Source organism: Mobula hypostoma, chromosome 13, assembly GCF_963921235.1.
Source record: "Mobula hypostoma chromosome 13, sMobHyp1.1, whole genome shotgun sequence".
In the NCBI taxonomy this organism is placed as follows: Eukaryota; Metazoa; Chordata; class Chondrichthyes; order Myliobatiformes; family Myliobatidae; genus Mobula; species Mobula hypostoma.
In genome coordinates this window covers 96,975,091-96,998,305 of record NC_086109.1, presented here as the reverse complement: position 1 = coordinate 96,998,305, position 23,215 = coordinate 96,975,091, and the positions used below count along the sequence as shown (strand labels likewise).

General features: G+C 49.3%; 1 protein-coding gene across 3 annotated transcripts in view; it reads right to left on the bottom strand.

The window, feature by feature from the left end:
- The window catches only part of LOC134355823 (signal peptide peptidase-like 2A), a 48,818-nt gene that overhangs the window by 11,541 nt on the left and 14,062 nt on the right, over positions 1 to 23,215 (bottom strand). For 2 of the 3 annotated variants that reach the window (XM_063066287.1, XM_063066286.1), the window contains exons 2-12: positions 20,487 to 20,606; positions 16,755 to 16,937; positions 12,696 to 12,785; positions 11,888 to 12,027; positions 10,092 to 10,246; positions 9,434 to 9,530; positions 8,207 to 8,308; positions 7,476 to 7,557; positions 3,601 to 3,675; positions 1,368 to 1,427; positions 1,202 to 1,258 (exon numbers count right to left, since the gene is read on the bottom strand). In XM_063066287.1, the coding sequence (XP_062922357.1) occupies positions 1,202 to 1,258; positions 1,368 to 1,427; positions 3,601 to 3,675; positions 7,476 to 7,557; positions 8,207 to 8,308; positions 9,434 to 9,530; positions 10,092 to 10,246; positions 11,888 to 12,027; positions 12,696 to 12,785; positions 16,755 to 16,937; positions 20,487 to 20,606 (1,161 nt within the window). The remainder of the gene's footprint in view (positions 1 to 1,201; positions 1,259 to 1,367; positions 1,428 to 3,600; positions 3,676 to 7,475; positions 7,558 to 8,206; positions 8,309 to 9,433; positions 9,531 to 10,091; positions 10,247 to 11,887; positions 12,028 to 12,695; positions 12,786 to 16,754; positions 16,938 to 20,486; positions 20,607 to 23,215) is intronic. The other variant, XM_063066288.1, reaches the window with a different exon arrangement.

The following is a 23,215-nucleotide window of genomic DNA, read 5'->3' as shown; positions in this document are numbered from 1 at the left end:
ACACTGCCCAGCAGCCCTCACCCCCTCATGGGACAACTCACCCACTAAGTCACACGTCTTTGGACTTGTCTTTGGGAGGAAACCTACATGCACTAACTTAATAACAGAGGGTGTTGGGATTGAACTCTGACGTCTCGAGCTAACCAGCGTGCTATGGTAGCACCCGATGGTCACATTCAAACTCTTGTGCAGATTAAAGCCCAATATGACGGGTATCCACCCTCCCACCAATACCCTTCCGAAACAGCATTAACAACAGTGGTTCTCACACACAAGAGGGCAGAATTCTGTGCTAATGAGAAAGACAGGCAATGTTTGGGACTCGCTGAGAAGCCAAATTCAACCCAAACGGTGCAGGTGCTGCAAATTTAAATGCAGCCCAGACAGTGCTGGCAACACCCACATCAGGAAGCAGGCCACGAAGGCTCTAGGAACTGAAACGTTACTGTTTCGCCTTCTTCAGACACTGCCTGAGCAGCTGAGCGTTTCACCATCCCGATCTACCAGTGGGACCCACCCCCCCACCACCACAACAGACAGAGACACACCCTCAAACAGAGCTGCTCTCCACTTTCCTAAACAACCACCTAATGGACATCCATTTCTTTAACATGGTAAATCTCCCCCGTCTCTCTTTCCATTCCCCATTCTGGTTCCCCTCACCTCCTCCTTCCCCTTCTCCCACGGTCCACGCTCCTCTCCTATCCTATCAAATTCCTCCTTCTTCAGCACTTTACTCTTTCCACCTATCACCTCCCAGCTTCTTACTTCATTCTCCCTCTCCCTCCCACCCACCCACCTTCCCCCTCATCTGGCTACCAGCCCGTACACTTCCCCCAACCCTCCCTCTTACTCTGGCTTCTGCCCCCTTCCTTTCCCGTACTGAAGAGGGTCTCAGCCTGAACATCATTTATTTCATTCCCCCCCAGAAATGCAGCCTGACCCGCTGGGTTCCTGCAGCTCTCAGTATTGCTGAAGATTTCCTGAATCGGCATTTACCATCTAATTCAGTGTTGACGTTCGGGAACTGAAGCAGCTTCACTGGACTGATGCAAATTCTCCAGTCCTCTTCCCCACTTCCAACCCTCCACAGTCAAACTTCAGCCAGTTACTGGGGTAACCCAAGAATAACTTACGATAGTTTAATAATTAGTGACCCGAAATGTAACGTTCAGAGTTGAGCAGATAAATAGCTTCTTACGTTTTCATTGTGGGTCACTCGTGCAACTGCAAGTTCCATTAAGATGCCTCCCGTGGTCTAGAATCAAACCCAATATTTAGTGCTTGAGGAGATGCAGCAGCCCAGCGTCATCTGTTTGTGAGTAAGGCAGCTTTACCCGCCACCAACATGATAGTTTTCACCTTACCTTTTCATCGGAGCTCGCTCCAGATCCTGTAGCCACCTGCACCATGATGCTCTCGTGATTCTAAAATAAACAGGAGGGCATTCCAGAGATGGAAACCAAGGTTCACACCCCCTCACCATTACAGGTAACAGAAGACCAAAGGACACAGGAGAATGAGGCCATTTGGCCCATCGAGTCTTCTCCACCATTCCATCATGGCTGATTATTATCCCACTCAACCCCAGTCTTCTGCCTTCTTGCTGTAACTTTTGATACCTTTACCAATCAAGAACCTGTCAACCTCAGCTTTAAATATTCCCAATGACCTGGCCATCCATGGGAATGAATTCCACAGATTCACCACCCTCTGGCTAAAGAAATTCGTCATCGTCGTTCTAAACAGACATCCTTCTTCTCTGAGACTGTGCTCTCTAGTCCGAGACTCCCCCATTAACGGAAATATCCCATCACTCACCAATCTTCAATCCTCACATCGATCACCTGTAAGGGGTTTCTTCTTTTATGTTACTGCTAAGGCTAATGAAAATGGCTTCTTTGTTATGTTAACTGCTGAGAAAATGCTTCTCTTTCACAGCTTGTTTGGGTTATATTACTGATAAGAGCATTGTATTCATTTGTTAACCAACTGGGATAGATGTTATTCCTTCTTGTGTGTCTGTAAGCTCTTGTTTCGCGGGCTTTGGGGCAGCAGCGATGGGGACAGAGAGAGGAGACGAGATGCTGTAAGCTGGGCGGCGGGACGGACCCCCAGCGAGAGTCCGAGGTCCAGGGTCTTTGGCGAGGAGAGGAGACGAAGACAGACTGGTGTGGAGCGTCTGGTCGACCACTGTGGCTGGTCCCAGGCGGCGGGTCGAGGGGTCGGAGGGGATCGAATGGTGGAACGAAGACTACATTAATTGAGCTCCAACGGTTGTGCACGAAGCGGTTGAACTTTGATAAGTTTGGCGCCTTGTACTTTCCTTTTATATTTTATCTCTATTAATTACATAGTTCCAGTCAGATCTATAAAGTGTAATCATTTAATTGCATATGGTGTATTGTCTGTTATTTGGCGGGGTGGGGTACATCACACAGCATCCACACAAACTTGATGACCCAGTTTGGCGGGGCCGAAGGCTGCCCCCCCTAGACGACAGCGAGCTGAGCGAGTCTGAGGCTTACCGGGGGACTACACACCCATTTACTAGAACTAGGGGACACAGCCTCAAGATTCAGGGGAGTAGATTTAGGATAGAGGTGAGGAGGAACTGCTTTTCCCAGAGAGTGGTGAATCTGTGGAATTCTCTGCCCAATGAAGCAGCAGAGGCTTCCTCAGTAAATATATTTAAGACAAGGTCGGATAGATTTTTGCATTGTAAGGGAATTAAGGGTTATGGGGAAAAGGCAGGTAGTTGGAGATGAGTCCATGGTCAGATCAGCCACGATCTTATTGAAGGGCGGAGCAGGCTCGACGGGCCGGATGGCCAACTCCTGTTCCTATTTCTTATATTCTTATTTGCAGAAAGTGGCTACTAGCCGGGAACATTATTTTAATGTGATTGGAAGAAAGTACAGGGGTTGTGAGAGGGAGGCTTTTCTTTCTGAGAGAGTGGTGTGCGTGTGGAACGCCCTGCCGGGCTGGTGGTACAGGCAGATACATTCGGGACCCAGATGGGCATATGGATGATAGAGAAATGGAAGACTGTGTGGAAGGGATCGGTAGATCATGGACTGAGCTGTAATGTTTTATGTTTCACAGGTGTCTGCTTGGTGCTGATCCATCTGCCCAGAGTAACTCTGCCTCCACAAGGCTGTAGGCAGCTGGGTACCAGGCTACAGTGAGCTACTAATAAAACCAGACTGCATAATGCCTTATCAACTTGTCATTGCTCCCTCACATCAACGATCATCTCCAATTGAAGACTGGACTTTGCAGCCAATTGAATATCACTGTACAGGAACGAGTGGGTGATCTAGTTGGGACAGAATTCTCTGGAACATGTCCACATCTCTTTGAAATAGTGGGACTTTCAACACTGAGTCATGAAGATCTTGCTAAAACTTCCAAATTTGTGAAGCACACCAAAACACCAACATGTCTTGAAAACCGTTTACCTATAATAGAGATACAAAAGAGAGGCCAGGGCGATGTACACTGACAGACGGTTATCAAAATATTAGACCCTTGACTCCATTGTAAACAGCAGACAGTGACTGAACTGAGAGAGAGAGGCTTGCATGGGAGTGAACTCACCGGTGTGAAGAACGGAGTTATGAAGACGAAGAAGACATCGTAGATGAGGAGAAGGACCAGCAGAATGACGCAGGACTGCAAAACAAAGTGGAGAGGGGTTGGCACTGATTTCCCTCTTGCACAGACTAATCCCTCCCCAGTAACTTCTCCCCGTGTCCCCATCATCGACACAGCCGCTCTGCTCCAAAGAGCGCTACGAGGTCATTCTTACCCTCGGCCACAACGAGCCGACCTATAGCTAGGGAAGTGACGACTTCCCTCCCGTTAGACTGATTGAGGTAACTTTTTTTAAAATTCTTCCTTACTTCTCTTCTAATATTTATATATCTGTGCATTTGTATTGCCTTTGTGACACTAATCTCCTTTGGGACCAATAAAGTTTCTATCTATCTATCACACCCATGTTGCACAGATTCTGCCCCCCACCAATGTACACAATCCTGGGTTGGAATGAGTGAGGAAAACTGAGTGCCCAGGGGAAACACACAGAGTCTCGGGAGAACGTACAAGCTCCACACGGACAGTGCCCAAGGATAGGATTGAACCTGCGGGGAGCTGGATCAGTAAGCAGCAAAAGATCAGTAGGTACACTGTGGCGGTGGGAAGGTGGCAGTGCAATGCAGATCGCAGCGGCCACTCTGGTGGTGATGTCTGTTATTTGTCAAGTAGGGTGCCGTGCACAATCCTGATTTGATGGAGATGGACGTGAGAGCACGGAGGAACATCTGGAGAAACTTCTGAAATGCCTTTTCGCTGCTGCTGCTACTGTGTGATCTGGAATCTCCAGGGGAGAAGGCCCCGAGTCCTCGGCTCTGCTTGTTGCTCGGCGGCCGGGGTGGGGCTGAAGCGCTCGGCAGAGGATGGTGCTCGGTGCTGGAGGGCTGGTCGGAGGCTCGAAGTTTTCGGACGGACTCAGAGTTTGCTGCGGTCAGGTGCTTCCAATGGTGCTGCATCGGCAAATTGGCGGCATTTGGAGGTTCGTGGCAGGGAGAGTTCCTCCGTTCTACTGCCTGTGTGGGATGGTGAGGCTATCGGGACTTAAAGACTTTTTTTTTTACCGTGCCCATGGTATGGTTTTTATCAAATTATGGTATTGCTTTGCACTGTTGTAACTATATGTTATAATTATGTGGTTTTGTCAGTTTTAGTCTTGGTTTGTCCTGTGTTTTCTTGTGATATCATTCTGGAGGAACGTTGTATCATTTTTTAATTCATGCATTTCTAAATGACAATAAACGAAAACTGGACTAAACTGAAAAGGTGTTATTAAACGTCCCCACCAGAAACCTTTTGTTATCCCCTCAGTTGGGGTAAGCTGCTAGGAGAGAGTCCACTGTCTTCCCCACCTCCTCTAGCCTACAGCTTGACGAGCTATTTGCAAAGTCCCCGGAGAATAACTGACAGACTCTTTCTCCCCCAACGACAAACCCCTTCCCCATACAAAGCATTCAGCCAGCTGCTGGGACACCACTCACTCAGAGCTTTACCAGAGTCTACACTGCTGGTTTCAAATGCTTATTAGACTAATGGACCCCTCTTCCCCTCCAGACAACAACAGGCTTTCTGTCTCCACCTACGAAGCAGTGGTTTGATTAAAACGTTACAGTACACTGTATTTGCATTTTACTTTTTTTTAAAGAAAGGCCTTTGTAACTAAAAGGTCAATTTTTTTAAAAAAGAAAAATGACACTGGTCACATTGCACTCAATCATGGGATTTTAGGTGGAAATGAAATTCAGATTTAAGTCAAAAACATGTTTTACCATGACAAAAAAAGCATGATGATCTTCACTCAAAGATAAACACGGCACTAAACACAACTACATCACGTGTGAGAAAACTGAAGGGAGAGTGTTGCCATCCCTGTGGTTGAGGGGCTCGTGGAATGCCCTTGGGATGAGGAGGCACTGCGCTGGATGACGACTTAAACTGTTTCTTCCAGTGTGTCTGCCTCATTAACAAAGGCTTTTGTCACAGCAATCTCTGATTTATAAACTGACCTGATTTCTTGTTGTTATGAATGCACACTGCTCTAGTCCTTCAATAAATCCACCACACATCTTCACCATGTCGTCCATCGGCACCTTTTCTACTGTGTTAACAATATCATCTTCACTGTTATCATCACAATCACCCCCATTCACAACCATTTCAGTCATCAACTGAACTGGAGCCTCATTATCCACGTTCAGAACTTCTTTGATATCCACTTCCTCCAGGTTATTGGTGAACTCCAAATTTATCCCTTTTTCATATGTAAGGAGTTCCCACCTTGCCTTTTTCTCACTTGACACACGTAATCCTTCAAACTCATCATTTTGCTCATCGTGGTCACTGAGCGTAGCCGTAGTGCAGCGGGCGTGTCAGGCAAGCACAAGTGTGCCTCCAGTTCCTGCGTTCGCAGCACATATAGTATCCCGCAGCCAAAACTTCCTTTGCAACCATTCCACACCCACACCCCTGTTCAGGAAACTGCCTTGACATTTCATCTTCATTGATCCAAGGATACTTGGTCACATGGCTGAATTAAAGAAGTCACACACACGTTATTTTTGACGAGCAGAAAGCCCAGCTTCCCTGCAATGTGCACAAGGCACTGCTACAAAATGTTTGTGAATCCAAGAGAAAAGATGTCTCTGGTGATCCATGTTTAATACTGGACTGGTGAAGTACCCACTCCTTTAAAAACAGTGAGGACACATGCTTTTGCCTACCACAGCAAGTTCACACTTACGAGTGCCTGCTGAGTTAGAACATCCCAGCATAGTTATTCTGTCCTTGGCATCTTTAATTCCTGTAGCCTGTAGCTAGTGTCTTTCTGGGTCAATAATGCCTGAACAACATCATCAGCATTGTAGACTTGCTTTGCTGTTAGATTTTCATCAGTGACGATCTTGGCAAACTCAATGAATTTCTCTGCTGCCTCGTCATCAGCAGATGCTTCATCACAAGTTTCTAAAAATTTAATGTGCCTTCTCTTAAATCGCTGCAACCAGCCTGCTGAATATTCACAATTATCTACAATTTTCAATTTGTTGTGATAGAGCTTTGCTTGTTTCATGATCAGTATACCGTTAAGAGGCGTGTGCTCATGCAGACGCTGACAAATCCACTCTCTCAATACATTTTTCACTATGTGCTGTTTCTCTACTTTTCATTTAACTTCTGTTCATTACTTTCAGCAGAGAACTTCAACAGCTTGTCCTTCTGTTTCTTCAGGTCGGAGATGATGTTCGCTCCAACACCACACTCCTTTGTCAGATGCCTTGCACTTAAACCACTGTCACATTTTTCCAACAGCTTGACAGTGTTATAGATAAATGTAAATGCTTCCTCTTTCCTTTCATTATTACCCATGGGGGTAACTGCAGGCTTTTTGACATTTTCAACAATATCTTCACAACACAGAGCGGAGAAGAAGCACAAAACATGGTAATCACTGCGACTAACGCACAAGGGTCTGGTTACAACGACAGCTGAAAACAAACTGTCACTTCTCAGAACGGAGATCTGTGTCACAGGGCCACACTCAGGGTGTGTGAGATCACTTCTGTAGTACGGAGACCTGTGCATTGCCAAGGAACTTTCCAGCACCTTGCCGAATTTCCCACTTGTGACTTCACATCAGTGCTTGGATTCTGGCAGTTTTAGGATTTTGGAATTTCAGACAAGGGGTATTCAACCTGTATTTCCAGTGTTCAGTACAGGTAGTGACTTCCTGTTATCCTTCTTAGTTTTCAGAACTTCCAAAACAAATTAAAACCTACTTTAATTTTCACATGATGAACAGATCAATCATACAAACACTGGTTGAGACCAGTAAGTTCTTTGATTGTTTCAGTACAAACTGCTCCCTGAGACAGACACACAGTTACCTTAAAGTGAGGCATCTTCAGGGTCTTCATGAAGTTAAGGCAAAAAGCAACTCCAAGACAGTCGTGCAGAGCCCATATCCATCTGAAATACAAGATGGGAACTTAGTACCAGCAGTTAAACAGCGCAATTAAAACATTTAAGGATGTCATTCTCACCGTCCACTCTCCTAGTGTGCCAGGGTCTCATTCACACACACCACAGGATTAAATCCGAGAGCTTTGGCAAACATAAGCAGGCGTTGAGGACTCTGACCATCCAGGACATTGCTACCATCAGGGAGGAGGTACAGGAGCCAAAGACACACACTTAAAATAGCTAAAGCTGTTTTAGGAACAGCTTCTTCCTCTCCACCATCAAATTTCTCAAGAGTCCAGAAACACTTTTTTGCACTACTTAACTATTTCTATAGATTTTTGTCGTAACTCAGTAATTTTACATATTGGACTGTACTGCTGGATGCAAAACAAACTTCACAACATTCTGTACGTCAGCAAAAATAAACCCAATTGTGAGGAGAGAAGAGTCGGTCAGATTCACCTCCTGAGAGTGCTGTGACCAACAGTGGTTTTATGTCTGCAAGATCTCCTGGCACCTCCACCAGATCTCCAGATTGTTGAATTTATACTGTGACCATTTGCCTTTCTCCTACAAAGCAACCACCCCACATCCCAGACAACAGTGTTCACCGTAAGCACACCAGATAATGACAGCCTGCAGTCTCGAGGCTCACCTGTCCTTGTTCCGAAACACAACCCACACGGCACAAACCGCCACACAGAATATCGCCAGCAACAGCAAGCGGACTTCGATTCTTCTGTTAATGCAGGAGAAGCTGAAACCAAGGTGGAAATCATCACATCCATAGACAACGGGGAAGAGTCGATCACCCTGGAACGCGTAGGCCAGTCCCAGCTACAGCAGCTCGAAAAAAAGTCTAATTATCTGTTTCTGATTCTGTGTGTGCATGATCAATCCTTTGGAGATTTTTGGCAGGTTACTAAGGGGATAAATGAAGGTGGATATTGTCTATATAGACTTTAGCAAGACCTTTGACAAGGTGGAGAGAGCCACTGCTCAGCTAGGGACCTTGGAAAGTCATTAGTTTGTAAAGGTACAGGGCACAATTAGTGAGGGTGCGATGACACCGAAGTGGGGGTGGGGGGGTCTTGTGAAGCAGGTTACAATGAACTACAAAGGCATTTTGATCAGTTGGACAGATGGGCCGAGGAAAGGCAAATGGGTTTCAACTTGGAGACGTGTGAGAAGATGCACTTCGGACAGTCAAACCAGGGTAGGACGTGTAGAGTGAGTGGCAGGGTGCTGAGTGTTGTGGAAGCAAGGGACCTGGGAATACGGTTCACTGGGAGTGACCGTGCACGTAGCCGGTGGTGAAGGTGGTGCTCAGTGTGCTGTCAGGGCATTGACTTTAGGAGTTGGGACATTACATTGCTGTGTACAAGCTACTGGTGAGGCCGCACTCGGCAGTGCTGTGTACGGTTTCGGTCACTGCATTACAGTCGAGCTGGGGAGGGGGAGGAAGAGATTTACGAAGATGCTGGCTGGACTAAAGAGCCTGAACTATAGGGAGAGATTGGCCACGCAGGATCTTTATTCCTTGGAGCGTAGGGGAATGAGGGGAAATCCCAGAGGTGTATATAATCATGAGGGGTACAGATAGGGTGGACAGTCAGTCTTTTCCCAATGGCTACAGAATCCAAAACTAAAGGGCACAGCTACAAGGGAAAGGTTGAAGAGAGACCAGAGAGATAACTCCTTTAGAGGCTATTGAGTACCAGAGGTGGGTACAACTGCATTGTTGAAGAGGCATTTGAATAGGTACATGGAGGGGAGGGGCAAACAGGGGCAACAGGGTCTAGCAGGGAGGATGCCATGGCGGGCGTGAATGAGATGGGCCAAAGGGCCTGTTTCGGTGACCGAAGGACAACAGGCTGCTTACCTGCACTTGCAGTATGGGACCCTCCGCAGGAGTTCGGCCAGGCAGTTATACAGACTGACGGCGGCAGCCACACTGAAGATCGCAATCACCATGTACACTGCAGGGGAAGGAGTGAAGTCAGTGGCCCACACTGGAAGCTGCTGGTGACAGTTTCTGCAGGCTCACCTGCTCAAGCTGCAGACTGCGGGCGCTGGTCGATAGGACACCACGGTAGCATGGTGACCAGCGTGACGCAGTTACAGAGTTCAACCCCAGTGCCCTCTGTAAGGAGTCTGTACACCCACCCCGTGAACACACGGGTTTTCCGGGTCCCTCCCCCCGTCCGAAGCCGCAGCAGTTGGTAAGTGAACTGGTCATTGTAAATTGTCCTGTGATTAGGCTGCTGAGAGCTGGAAAAGCCTGTCCCTGTCCCACACTGTATCTGCACCACATCTAACAGCGCAGTAGTGAACTAGTCCCTCCCCTGAACTACAGCATCCTTGTGAATAACAGGCTTCATGCAACCTGCTCAAGTAGTTGCAGGTGGGCTCTCCCCAAATGTACGTGCTGTGACGCTGGGGACCGTCACTCTGGACTGCCTCCTGCCTCTGACGGGAGCAGTTCGACCCTGTGCCGACTTCCACCTGACAACCGAAAGTTAAAAACGCAATGTTCTCACCTAGCCACTTGTAGAAGAAGTACAAAAGCACAATCATCACGAAACAGACGGCAACGAAAAAGAGAACCGTCATGGGAGTTAAGATGGCGGATGACTCGTCACTCTTGCTCCCCTCCTGCGGCTTTGCTCCAGACTCTGACAGCGATGAACTTTCACTTTTTCCCAAAAGAAATAAAACAGTACTTTAAAATCAGCAGTTTTCCCTCTCATTATTTAGTAAAGCTAACATTGTCTGAATAACATGGACAACGACTTTTGCTAACACGCGCGCACACACACACAGAAACCAGTGGGGCAACACAAACTGCACAAGGAGTTCGGGCCACAGGCTGGCAAAGTTCAGGTGAAGTCGTGGGTAAAGAATCTACAACAGACCAGAGGAGCTGGCACGGTGGGTAAACGAGACTTCGCTGTCCCAGTGGGGCAGCAAGGTAGCTCAGCAATTCCATTTTACAACGGCAGCTACAGGATCAAGGTTTAATTCCCACCCCTGTCTGTAAGCAGTCTGTACGGTCGCCCGTGACCGCGTGGGTTTCCTCCGGGTGCTCTGGTTTCCACCCACAGTCCAAAGACGTACGGGTTAGAGTCAGTGAGTTGTGAGCATGCCTCGGTGTCAGAAACATGGAGATACTTACAGACTGCCTTTGCTGATTTGATTTCATGTAAATGACAATTTCACAGCATGTTATGATATACATGCGACAAATAAAGCAAATATTTAAAATCTCGCTGATCTGTAAATTGCTCTAACGACCAAAAGGCACGAGGGAAGAATTAGCACAATTCACTAGCAAACCCTGCTTTTTGCACGAAACTCCAGTTCTGCTATCTTTTGCTTCAGTTTCTGCCCTCTGCAGCTCCGTGGCTGCAGGGTTTCACTGCTCCTGTACCCCACCGCACTCGTAAAGACCCCAACAGCCCCCTCGTCAGAATCTGCAGGTTTCACCGCTCCTGTACCCCACCGCACTCGTAAAGAACCCAATAGCCCCCTCGTCAGAATCTGCAGGTTTCACCGCTCCTGTACCCCACCGCACTCGTAAAGACCCCAACAGCCCCCTCGTCAGAATCTGTAGGTTTCCACTGCTCCTGTATCTCATCGCATTTGTAAAGAACCCAACAGCCCCCTAGCCAGAATCTCACTCAGTAGAACAGAAGATAGCAGAACAGTCTGAATAGACACTCGGTGGGCACTTTATCAGGTACAGGAGGCACCTGATGAAATGGCCACGGAGTCTATGTTCATGATCTTCTGGTGCTGTAGCCCAGCCACTTCAAGGTTCAGTGTTGTGTGTTTAGAGATGCTCCTCTGCACACCACTGTTGTAATGAATGGTTATTTGAGTTACTGTTGCCTTCCTGTCAGCTTGAACCAGTCTGGCCATTCTCCTCTGACCTCTCTCATAACAAGGCGTTTTCACCCACAGAACTGCCGCTCACTGGATGTTTTGTTTTTCACACCGTTCTCTGTAAACTCTATACTGTTGTGTGTGAAAATCCCAGATCAGCAGTTTCTGAGATACTCAAACCACCCCATCTGGCACCATGATCATTCCATGGTCAAGGTCACTTAGATCACATTTCTTCCCCACTCTGATGTTTGGTTTGAACAGTAGCTGAACCTCTTGACCACGTCTGCATGCTTTTATGCATTGAGTTGCTGCCACATGATTGGCGGATGAGATTTGTATTAACGAGGTGTACAGGTGTACCTAATAAAGTGGCTACTGAGTGTAAATGAACAAAACAAGGGCTGAGCTTTGGAAACTAATGCCAACCAACAGATCTTTCCACTCTTACCTTTCATGCTCTCCTCTTCCACTCCAGTAACCTCCAAGTGCAACTGTTCCAACAGCAATGATGAAGATGATCAGGATGCTGTAGTCCACAGAAGGCACAGGAGGAGAATAGAGTGTGGCTGAAATCTGATGCCCTTGCACCTAGAATCAAACATCACACAAGTCAGTGCGATCCTCCACACGTGACAACACATCACAAATGTCGAGTCAGCCCCTTCAGTCTGCTCTACTGTTCCATCATTGACTGATTTATTATCCCCTAAACCTTATTCTGTCTTTTCCCAGTGACCTTCGCCGCCCTGACCAATCAAAGATCTATCATTCTCTGCTTTCAATATCCCCAATGACTTGGCCACCATAGATATCTGTGACAATGAATTCTAATGTTACTGACCCACAGCATCAAACCCACCCACCTTCTCCCAGTCAGAATCCGGTTCAATATCACTGGCGTATGTCGAGGAATTTGTTATTCAGTTTTGTCACATTTAGCATTTTCTGATTAACCTGAACTCGGTGAGTCCAGTGCTGCATAAGCAACAATCTGTAAGGTTTACTTGTCTAGGTGCACAATACAGACTGGAACTGGGGGAAGAGGTTATCAGGGTGAAGGATGTAACCGGGAGAGAGTCTCAGGACCAGTCCTTCATCTCTATATACCATCAGTATTAATGAACTAGAGAGGGCAGAGGGTGAGGTTCCCTACCCAGCCTGCTGATGATGAGAATAGGGCGAGTTTCTCTACCCAGCCTGCTGATGATGAGAATAGGTGGGAGGGCACGTTTTTGTGCAAAAAAAAAACAAAATACCTTTTTCATGGACAGTACATCATCGTAGCTGATTAAAGCCACTGGGATTTGCAGCTCATCGTAGTCGGACTGATTGCCTGAAGGAGGAATCTGAAAACCAAGCATTGATTAGCACAGTCTTTAGCAAAAATTCAAAGTTAATTTCATATCAAAGTACACGCGTAAGCATAAACAGGCATTTACAGGAAAATAAAATACAGCAATTTATGGAAAAACTACACAAAGATTGACTGACATTAACCAGTGAAAGGGTAACCTCTGAAGAAACAAGATATTATTGAAATTCAACTTGCTGTTGACACTTCCAAAGGTGACATCCATCACGAAGGACCCCCAGCACCCAGTATATACCCTGCTCCCATTGCAACCATCGGGGAGGAGGTACAGGAGCCTGAAGACGCACAATGTTCTAGGAACAGCCTCTTCCCTCCACCACCAGAGTTCTGAGTGTCCATGAACACCACCTCACTGTTCTGTTATTAATCTTGTCAGCTAGAGCAAGTCATTTATTGCTGCTGCAAGACAATAAACCTGACTGATTGAGCTTTCCACGGTCATCCACGGAGACCGCACGGACGTTGGAGAGCAGCTGTTGTGGCAGAGAACAGGGCAGATTACAGCGTGGCCGTGGAGGGAGGGAGGCTGGGGAAAATCCCTGTGGCGGGCCAGTGCTGGGACTCCACCCGATCGTTCACACTGGTGATGCCCACGTTACAACATCAATGTCAGGGTGGGGACAGCGTTTGAGAAAACAGCCCACGGCCCAGTTTTCTGCAATGCCAAGACACATCTGTACGTGCACCAAGAAATGCAAGTTAAAAAAAACCGACTGCGGGACCCATTTTGTCAGGCACTTCCACTGTCCACTGCAAAAGGCAGGATTTCCTGGCAGCCAACCATTTCAATTTGATTTCCCATTCTCATTCCAACATGCCAGTCCATAGTCTCCTCCATTGCCAAGAGGAGGCCAAACTCAGGCTGCAGGACCAACACCTCATATTCCATCTGGGGACCCTGCAACCTGTCGGCATGAACAATGATTTCCCTAAAATCTGGTAATTTCTCCGCTCATCCTTCTCTCTTTTCCCATTCTCAATTCTCGCTCCCTTCTCATCTCCTTGTTTGCCCATCACCTCCCTCTGTGCCCCACCTCCTTCCCTTTCTACGCTCCACTGCTCTCCCCTCCCCTCGTCAACCCTTAATCTGTTCCCTATCCCTTCTCACTTCACCCCCGCGTCCCCCACCCACCTTCCCCCTCACCTATTAGAATTACGTTTATGATTATGAGAACACGCAGTCCCCTTTTATTATCGTCTAGTAATGCATGCATTAAGAAATGATAAAGTCTGTGATAAATGATAAAGAAATGATACGAGTCTCTGGTGGCCAGTGCTATCATGTTTGCTGTTGTGTGCTGGGGCAGCAGGCTGAGGGTAGCAGACACCAGCAGAATCAACAAACTCATTCATAAGGCCAGTGATGTTGTGGGGATGGAACTGGACTCTCTTGATGGTGGTATCTGAAAAGAGGATGCTGTCCAAGTTGCATGCCATCTTGGACAATGTCTCCCATCCACTACATAATGTACTGGGTGGGCACAGGAGTACATTCAGCCAGAGACTCATTCCACCGAAATGCAACACAGAGCGTCATAGGAAGTCATTTCTGCCTGTGGCCATCAAACTTTACAACTCCTCCTCCCTTGGAGGGTCAGACACCCTGAGCCAATAGGCTGGTCCTGGACTTATTTCATAATTCACTGGCATAACTTACATATCACTATTTAACTATTTATGGTTTTATTACTATTTAATTATTTATGGTGCAACTGTAACAAACCCCGGGATCAATAAACTATGACTATGACTAAAATGTTTTTCCAGAATGATATCACGAAAAGCACATGACAAACCAACTTAAAAACTAACAAAAACCACATAATTATAACATATAGTTACAACAGTGCAAAGCAATATCGTAATTTGATAACAGACCATGGGCACAGTAAAAGTCTCAGAGTCTCTCAAACGTCCCAACATCTCACGCAGACGGTGAACCTCCAGCGCCGCAAACTTGCTGATGCAGCATCCCAGAAGCATCCGACTACAGTCCGACTCCGAGCCCGTCTGAAAACTCCGAGCCTCCGACCACCTCTCCGACACTGAGGGCCGAGCACCATCTCTGCCGAGTGCTTCGACCCCGGCCCCGGCAACAAGCAAGGCCGAGGATTTGGGGCCTTCATCTCCGGAGATTCTCGATCGCACAGTAGCAGTGGCAGTGAAGCAGGCATTTCAGAAGTTACTCCAGATGTTCCTCTGTGCTTCTCACGGTTGTCTCCATCAAATCCGGATTGTGCACGGCCCCTAGTTACACATATCGATATCATTCGGAACGGCCACGCGCTGCATCACGCCGCCATCTTCTCCTCCCTCCTGCTAGTTTGTACTTCCTTTCACCGCACCTTCTCCCCTTTCTTTCTCGTTCTGAAGAAGGGTCTCAGCCCGAAATGTCGACTGTTTACTCTTTTCTCTAGATGCCGCCGACCTGCTGAGTTCCTCCAGCATTTTGTGTTGCTCTGCATTTCCAGCATCTGCAGAATCTTTTGTGTGCAAGACTATCTGACTTTCAGGGACTTTGTGGTTAATGTTATTTGTTTACTTTTTATTGTTTGTATGGTTTGTTCTTTTTGAGCACATTGGGTGTTTGATGGCCTTGTGTGGGGAGTTTTATATAAACAGGTTTTACTGTGTTCCTTTGCTTTGTGGCTGCCTGAGAGACGATGAATCTCACGGTTGTATACAGTATTCACACTTTGATAATAAACGCACTCTGATCATTCTGAATGATTTGTGGACACTGACGGGATTCAGATGAGGAATGAAGCATGTCGAGTTCAAATCGCAGTTATGTTATTAATGGGTGGAACTGGAATGTGTAAGTGAAAGGGGGGTTGGAGTACGGGATTGGAAGGGTTAAATGGTGTATGTGACCTGGAAAATAGAGCAGGGGCGGGAACTAGACAACAGAACCGGGCACGGTTAGGATGTTGCAACTGCGTGCTCATCTCTTAGAATAGAAGCGCTTACTGACCTGTACCTCTGCACGTGAAGCTGTTGTGACCATGATGAAATTGCTAACCACAAAACCGTCATAAGCGTGGACAGGGGAAACAGGTGCGAACTGAAACCATTTCTTTTGGATATAAATGTAACCTTGTACTAGTGCTAGGCAGAGTTGATTGCCAGACACTACAGATACATATGGTGGTTACCTCTCCTCAGATCAAATTAAATAAAGAATTGATCGAGCGGAAATGTGGCCTCTGAGTGTTTTCTCCGACTGAATAACGAATCGGTATGGACAGGAACTGTGGTCTGTATGTACCCCTGTTACCCCCGTACTCTGCAGGATCACTTTAAACCAATCACCCATCATGGAAACTGTCCCCCAGCTGCTCGGAGGACATTCAGTCCCCTTCACTAAACGGCAAGAAAATTGAAGGGAAAGACTACAGTATTTCAAAAAAAACAACAAAATGACAGACATCCTAACGAGCTGCCTCACTGCTTATTATAGAAACTGCACTGCAGCGGCAGAAACCGGTAGTCAAACCTGCCCAATGTATCACCAGCATACCCATAATCAAGAACACGTACACAGAACGTGTCATAAAAGGCCAGTAACACCATGAAGGATCCTACACACCCTGCTCATGGACTGTTTGTCAGGGGGGTTCTTACGTTCCCCCTTTCCCCAAGCAGCAAAGCTGATCAACACCCCCACCCAGCACTACTTTATCATTTCCTGTCAGTCCCCCCACGTACAGACACTCCTGTGCCAAGCGTCACTTTATTGACATACCGTCAGTCTACATATACAAGCTATCTCAAATTTATATTTATCGTTTTATATTATTATTGTGTTCTTCATCTTGCGGTTTTCTTGTGCTGCATCAGATGCAAAGTAACAATTATCTCATTCCCCTTTACACTTGTACACAGTAAACAATTTTGAATCTTGAAAAACAGCTCATTACAAAATTACCAACCTCAGCCTTACCAAAGTATCAATAGAAGCAATCACAAGTGCTTTTGCGTGATTCTTCACAGCGATCCTTGCCTTCCTCACAAACGTGCAGTCCCCTCGCATCACAACCACCAGCTTGTCCTTTATACCCTCAGCAGGCACATCTGTCGAGTTACAGAGCGTGGTGCTGGTCAGGTTTTGTAACGGGTACATGGTCTACAGAAACAAATCAACAATGGACGGATCTCATTCACTGAAAGCAGAGGCATGTGTTAATTTACAGGTTGAGACTGTGGTAAAGGCAGTAAATACAATGTTGCATTTATTTCAAGGGAAACAGAATATAAAAAGGCATTTGATAAGGTACCCCATGCAAGGCTTATTGAGAAAGTGAGGAGGCATGGGATCCAAGGGGACATTGCTTTGTGGATCCAGAACTGGCTTGCCCACAGAAGGCAAAGAGTGGTTGTAAACGGGTCATATTCTGCATGGAGGCCAGTGACCAGTGGTGTGCCTCAGGGATCTGTTCTGGGACCCTTACTCTTCGTTATTTTTATAAATGACCTGGATGAGGAAGTGGAGGGATGGGTTAATAAGTTTGCTGATGACACTAAGGTTGGGGGTGTTGTGGATAGTGTGGAGGGCTGTCAGAGGTTACAGCGTGACATTGATAGGATGCAAAACTGGGCTGAGAAGTGGCAGATGGAGTTCAACCCAGATAAATGTGAGGTGGATCATTTTGGTAGGTCAAATACAATGGCAGAATATAGTATTAATGGTAAGACTCTTGGCAATGTGGAGGATCAGAGGGATCTTGGGGTCTGAGTCCATAGGACACTCAAAGCAGCTGCACAGGTTGACTCTGTGGTTAAGAAGGCATATGGTGTATTGGCCTTCATTAATCGTGGAATTGAATTTAGGAGCCGAGAGGTAATGTTGCAGCTATATAGGACCCTGGTCAGACCCCACTTGGAGTACTGTGCTCAGTTCTGGTCGCCTCACTACAGGAAGGATGTGGAAACCATAGAAAGGGTGCAGAGGAGATTTACAAGGATGTTGCCTGGATTGGGGAGCATGCCTTATGAGAATAGGTTGAGTGAACTTGGCCTTTTCTCCTTAGAGCGACTGAGGATGAGAGGTGACCTGATAGAGGTGTATAAGATGATGAGAGGCATTGATCGTGTGGATAGTCAGAGGCTTTTTCCAGGGCTGCCACAATGGTTGCCACAAGAGGGCACAGGTTTAAAGTGCTGGGGAGTAGGTACAGAGGGGATGTCAGGGGTAAGTTTGTTACTCATTGAGTGCATAGAATGGGCTGCTGGCAACGGTGGTGGAGGCAGATACAATAGGGTCTTTTAAGAGACTTTTGGATAGGTACTTGGAGCTTAGAAAAATAGAGGGCTATGGGTAATCCTAGTAATTTCTAAGGCAGGGACATGTTCGGCACAACTTTGTGGGCCGAAGGGCCTGTATTGTGCTGTAGGTTTTCTATGTTTCTATAAAAAGTAGATAATGCTGAGCCTTTATAAGACACTAGTCAGGCTGCACTTGGAGTATTGTCAACAGTTTTGGGCTCCATATCTCAGAAAGGATTTGTTGTCATTGGAGAGAGTCCAGAGGAAGTTCATGAGGATGATTCCAGTAATGAATGGGTTAACATATGGGGAGTGTTTGGCAGCTTTGGGCCTGTACTCACTGGAATTTAGAAGAATGTGGGAGGATCTCATTGAAACCTACCGAATGTTGAAAGGAGTAAATAAAGTGGACGTAGAGAGAATATTTCCTATGGTGGAGGCCAGGTCTGTGGGCATATTTAAGGCAGAAGTTGATAGTTTCCTGATCAGTCAGGGGATCAAAGGATCTGGTGAGAAGGCAGGTGTATGGGGTTGAGTGGGATCCGGGATCAGCCATGATGGTATGGTGGAGCAGACTCGATGGGCTGAATGGCCTCATTCTGCTCCTGTGTCTTATGGTAATACACACACACACACACACAGCAAAGTACAGTTGACAGACTACGGAGCAGCACTGAGCAATGCTGGCCTGGCGTTTGCCCAATGTAAGTGACAAGGCAGCCATTCCACTCACCCAGCGCCTCGATGTGGCGGGGATGGCCACTGCATTTGGCAATAGAATTCAGCACGAGTTCGTTTCTCAGGGGCAGCAAGTTATGTAGCAGTTCGTGTAATACCTTACAGCTCCAGCCACCCAGTTTCCATTCTCACTGCTTTCCGTAAGGAGTTAGCACATTCTCTGTCACTGCACAGGTTTCCACCAGGTGCTCTGGTTCCCCCCCACAGTCCAAAGACATGCAGATTAGGGTCAGTATGCAGATTATATGCAGATTAGGGTCAGTATGCTGTGTTGGGGTCTATGCAGATTATATGCAGATTAGGGTCAGTATGCTGTGTTGGGGTCAGTATGCAGATTAGGGTCAGTATGCTGTGTTGGGGTCAGTATGCAGATTATATGCAGATTAGGGTCAGTATGCTGTGTTGGGGTCTATGCAGATTATATGCAGATTAGGGTCAGTATGCTGTGTTGGGGTCAGTATGCAGATTATATGCAGATTAGGGTCAGTATGCTGTGTTGGGGTCAGTATGCAGATTAGGGTCAGTATGCTGTGTTGGGGTCAGTATGCACAGTGACACTTGCAGACTGCCCCCAGCACATCATCAGACTGCGGTGGTCATTCGCAAATAAAACACATTTCATTGAATGTTTCAATGTAAACGTGATAAATAAAGCTAATCTTAGAGAAGCTCGATGGCACAGTGGCAATACTTTCACAAATCTGGCACCAGAAGCTGGCTAGTTAGACTTCAGCAAGGTCCGGACGACAGTCCGGTCTGGAAAATCCAGGGAGCGCTGGCTGGCTGCGTTCACAGCTGGCTCGGACGCAGGAAGCAGAGGCCGGTGAGCCACAGGGATCAGTGTCGGGACCCTTGTCACTTACAGAAATGAATGTACAAAGCTGGATCAACAAGTTTACAAATGATATGAAATTGGGAAGAGCTTGTGACAGTGAAGGTGGTTATTGTAGATGACGAGGGCTTGTGATCAGTAAGGAGTGGGCTGAGGAGTGGCAAATGGATTTCACCACAGCTAAGTGAGAGGTGATCCAGTTTGGAAAGGCAAACAAGAGTACGAGGAATGGGGAGTGTAATCGAATAGAGGGGTACAGGTTTCTAGTTCACTGCAAGCAGCATCACAGATAGACAAGGTGTTTGGCCTTCATCACTGAGCACAGGGGTTAGGATGTTGTAGAAATTGCTGGTGAGGTGCAGTTTTGGTCACCCTGCTTCGAAAGAGATTTACGAGGACCCTGTCCCAGAGAGCCGAAGTGATAGAGAGAGATCAGCCAGACTGGATGGAGGAGAACGGGAACTGGCCTCACAAGACTTTATAAAATCGGGAAGGGTATGGATAAGTCAGAGTTTTCCCCGCGGATGGGGAAAACAAAACCACAGGGCACAGATAGAGAGGAGAGATTTAAAAGGAATCTGAGCGGTAACGTGAGGGACGGAGGTGAGACCCGGAATGAGCTGTCAGAGGAAGCTTTGCAAACGGGTAGAATTGTAAATTTCAGAATCACTGAGCGGAGGGCCCGAACGGGGACAACTGGCCGGACAAGGACGGAGGCTGTGGTCAGCATGGGTCAAATGGCCCGACGGGTTTATCTGCAGGCTGTATCAGAGCTCCGGTGGAACGAGGAAGCGAAACAGAGGCAAGTGACAGGGAATAGTCACAGGATAGGTCACTCACCGCGTTGTCCAGGGATGTGGGCAAGGGCATCCAGGCAGGGTTGAAGAGGACGCAGAACTCTTGTGCCGGCAGCGCTCTGTCCACGGCGGTCACCCAGAGAATCCCCTCCTGGGCCGCCGCCTGGACCGGAGGAAAGGCAAAGTTAACAGGAGGGCGTCCAGGACCTGGTGAAAGGGGGTTAGTCACTGACTCGGGGGAGGGGGAGAAAGGTGGCAGTTCAGGGACCCGGGAGAGAAGAGATTCAGGAATCCGGGGAGGGGGGCCGAGAGGAGACATTCAGGGACCCGGGGGGGGGGGGGAGCTGAGAGGAGAGATTCAGGAATTCAGGGAGGGGGCTCAGGGACCAAGGGGGGGCCGAGAGGAGAGTTTCAGGGACCGAAGGGGGGGGGCCGAGAGGAGAGATTCAGGGACCCGGGGGGGGGGGCCGAGAGGAGAGATTCAGGAATCCAGGGAGGGGGTTCAGGGACCAAGGGGGTGCAGGAGGAGAAATTCAGGGACCCGGGGAGGGGCCGAGAGGAGAGATTCAGGGACTGGGGGGGTGCCGAGAGGAGAGATTCAGGAATCCAGGGAGGGGGTTCAGGGACCAAGGGGGTGCAGGAGGAGAAATTCAGGGACCCGGGGAGGGGCCGAGAGGAGAGATTCAGGAATCCAGGGAGCGGGTTCAGGCACCAAGGGGGTGCGGGAGGAGAAATTCAGGGACCCGGGAGGGGGGGCCGAGAGGAGAGATTCAGGGACCCGGGGAGGGGGGTCAAGAGGAGAGATTCAGAAATCCAGTGAGGGGGTTCAGTGACCACGGGGGTGCAGGAGGACAGATTCAGGGACCCGGGGGGGGGGCCGAGAGGAGAGATTCAGGGACCTGGGGGGGGGGGAGGCCGAGAGGAGAGATTCAGGGACCTGGGGGGGGGGTGCGGGAGGAGAAAAGCAGGGACCCGGGAGGGGGGGCCGAGAGGAGAGATTCAGGGACCTGGGGAGAGGAGTCGAGAGGACAGATTTAGGAATCCAGGGAGGGGGTTCAGGGACCAAGGGGGTGTAGGAGGAGAGATTCAGGGACCCGGGGGGGGGGGGGCGAGAGGAGAGATTCAGGGACCCGGGGGGGGGGGGCGCGCCGAGAGGAGAGATTCAGGGACCCGGGTGGGGAAGCCGAGAGGAGAGATTCAGGAATCCAGTGAGGGGGTTCAGGGACCAAGGGGGTTCAGGAGGAGAGATTCTGGGACCCAGGGGGGGGGCCCGAGAGGAGTGATTCAGGGACCCGGGGAGGGGGGTCGAGAGGAGAGATTCAGGAATCCAGGGAGGGGGTTTGGGGACCAAGGGGGTTCAGGAGGAAAGATTCTGGGACCCGGGGGGGGGGGCTGAGAGGAGTGATTCAGGGACCCTGGGAGGGGGGTCGAGAGGAGAGATTCAGGAATCCAGGGAGGGGGTTCGGGGACCAAGGGGGTTCAGGAGGAGAGATTCAGGGACCCGGGGGGGTGGGGCGAGAGGAGAGATTCAGGGACCCGGGGGGGGGGGGCGCACCGAGAGGAGAAATTCAGGGACCCGGGGGGGGGAGGGCGCAGAGAGGAGAGATTCAGGGACCCGGCGGGGGGCGAAAAGAGAGATTCAGGAATCCAGGGAGGGGGTTCAGGGACCAAGGGGGTGCAGGAGGAGAGATTCAGGGACCGGGGGGGAGGGCGCCGAGAGGAGAGATTCAGGGACCCGGGTGGGGAAGCCAAGAGGAGAGATTCAGGGACCTGGGGGGGGGTGGGGAGCCGAGTGGTGTGATTCAGGGACCCGGGGCGGGGGGGGGGGGAGCCGAGAGGAGAGATTCAGGGACCGGGGGGGGGTGCGGGAGGAAGATTCAGGAATCCAGGGAGGGGGTTCAGGGACCAAGGGGGTGTGGGAGGAGAGATTCAGGGACCCGGAGGGGGGCGAGAAGAGAGATTCAGGGACCCGGGGAGGGGGATCGAGAGGAGAGATTCAGGAATCCAGGTAGGGTGTTCAGGGACCAAGGGGGTGCGGGAGGAGAGATTCAGGGATCCGGGGGTGGGGGCCAAGAGGAGAGATTCAGGGACCTGGGGGGGGGGGCGCCGAAAGGAGAGATTCAGGGACCCGGGGGTGGGGGCCGAGAGGAGAGATTCAGTAATCCAGGGAGGGGGTTCAGGGACCAACGGGGTGCGGGAGAAGAAATTCAGGGACCCGGGAGGGGGGGGCCCGAGAGGAGTGATTCAGGGACCCTGGGAGGGGGGTCGAGAGGAGAGATTCAGGAATCCAGGGAGGGGGTTCGGGGACCAAGGGGGTTCAGGAGGAGAGATTCAGGGACCCGGGGGGGGGGCCGAGAGGAGAGATTCAGGGACCCGGTGGGGGGGGGGGTGCCGAGAGGAGAGATTCAGGGACCGGGGAGGGCCAAGAGGAGAGATTCAGGGACCTGGGGGGGGGGTGGGGAGCCGACTGGTGTGATTCAGGGACCCGGGGGGGGTGGGGGCGCAGAGAGGAGAGATTCAGGAATCCAGGGAGAGGGTTCAGGGACCAACGGGGTGCGGGAGAAGAAATTCAGGGACCCGGGAAGGGGGGCCGGAGAGGAGTGATTCAGGGACCCTGGGAGGGGGGTCGAGAGGAGAGATTCAGGAATCCAGGGAGGGGGTTCGGGGACCAAGGGGGTTCAGGAGGAGAGATTCAGGGACCCGTGGGGGGGGCCGAGAGGAGAGATTGAGGGACCCAGGAGGAGGGGGGGGGGCCGAGAGAAGAGATTCAGG